Source organism: Alexandromys fortis, unplaced genomic scaffold, assembly GCF_014885135.2.
Source record: "Alexandromys fortis isolate MF-2015 unplaced genomic scaffold, M_Fortis_MF-2015_v1.1 scaffold_10, whole genome shotgun sequence".
NCBI lineage: Eukaryota > Metazoa > Chordata > Mammalia > Rodentia > Cricetidae > Alexandromys > Alexandromys fortis.
This window is the reverse complement of record NW_026067895.1, coordinates 5,914,094-5,915,256: the sequence shown is the minus strand read 5'-3', so window position 1 is coordinate 5,915,256 and position 1,163 is coordinate 5,914,094. Positions and strand designations below refer to the sequence as shown.

At 44.3% G+C, this 1,163-nt stretch overlaps 1 protein-coding gene across 1 annotated transcript in view; it reads left to right on the top strand.

Annotated features, from left to right (window-relative positions):
- The first annotated feature begins 258 nt into the window (after window positions 1–258).
- The window catches only part of LOC126510784 (aldehyde dehydrogenase, cytosolic 1-like), a 32,929-nt gene continuing 32,024 nt past the window's right edge, over window positions 259–1,163 (top strand). Inside the window, exon 1 of the mRNA XM_050157494.1 lies at window positions 259–386. Within this exon, the coding sequence (XP_050013451.1) occupies window positions 321–386 (66 nt within the window). The 5' untranslated portion in view covers window positions 259–320. The remainder of the gene's footprint in view (window positions 387–1,163) is intronic.

Below are 1,163 nucleotides of genomic sequence, written 5' to 3'. Positions count from 1 at the left end.
GCTCCTGGTCAAGTATTCTCTTAGCACAGGTTTGGCCTGGTGAATTAATTCATCTGTAAATAGTGAGCAGTCTCCAGGTGGAACTTCAGGGCTGAAGTGCAGGTTCCTTTAAGGACTCACATTTAAAGGCAAAGTCTCCCTGCCAGCCTTAGCTGTTACAAGAGAGTAGTGTTCTTTCTGGCCTGCTCTGAGTCTGCCCATCCAATCATATCCTAATATGCAAATGACCCTTAGTGCATGCAGAGTCTAAAAAGGAGCAAGTGCTTTAACAGAACCAGACTGCTGAGCCTGTCACCAGTGTTCCAGGAGCCAAACCAGCAATGTCTTCCCCTGCACAACCTGAAATCCCTGCCCCGCTGAGTGACTTGAAGATTCAGTATACCAAGGTAAGAAAGACACTTGCAGGTGGGGCTTTCCCTGGGGTCTTGGTTAAAGCATGGTCAATTGGGACTTCTTTGCAGACAGAAAGACAAAAAGCTTGCAAAGCAAGTGACCTGATTCAGTGGTGATTCTAAGCCATATCAGGCATTTTCTCATAAGACACACATCCAAAGGAAAAGGATTTCACTCTATGTGAATGGTTCTTGTGCCAGAGTGCAGTGAAGCAGACTGAGCTGCTCAGGTCTATTAAGTCTGTGCAGTGAGTATTTATGGTGAGAAAACAGAGGAACTTATTAGAAGGAGCCAGGCACATGGGGAGTTCTCTCTCTGGCTCTCTCTCTCTCTCAAAATAGCACAGTGGAACAGGGAAATATGGCTATATGTTTGTTGACAGTGTTAAGGTTGGAGGACTTAACTCTGGACCTTGAATGGAAGCTGCTGCCAAATCCCCTGAATGGAATTGAATTATTTTTCTTATTTTGAAATAGAAATAGCAGTTGTTTATTTCTCCAGGCAGGCTTGCTCTTGTTAGAAAAAAACATGCCATTGTTAACTGCTAAATATTTAGAGACACAAGAGAAAAATCCTGACTCAGGCTTGGAAATCTGCAGCCAGGGAGAGCAGATGATTAGGCTGGGCTAGTCCTGAGGGACTCTCGTTATTTTGCCTCCTGAAAAGTTTCATGCCTACTTCTGTTACCTATCTTAGGATTCCAAAGTTAAGAAATCTCTCTCTCTCTCTCTCTCTCTCTCTCTCTCTCTCTCTCTCTCTCTCTCTCTCTC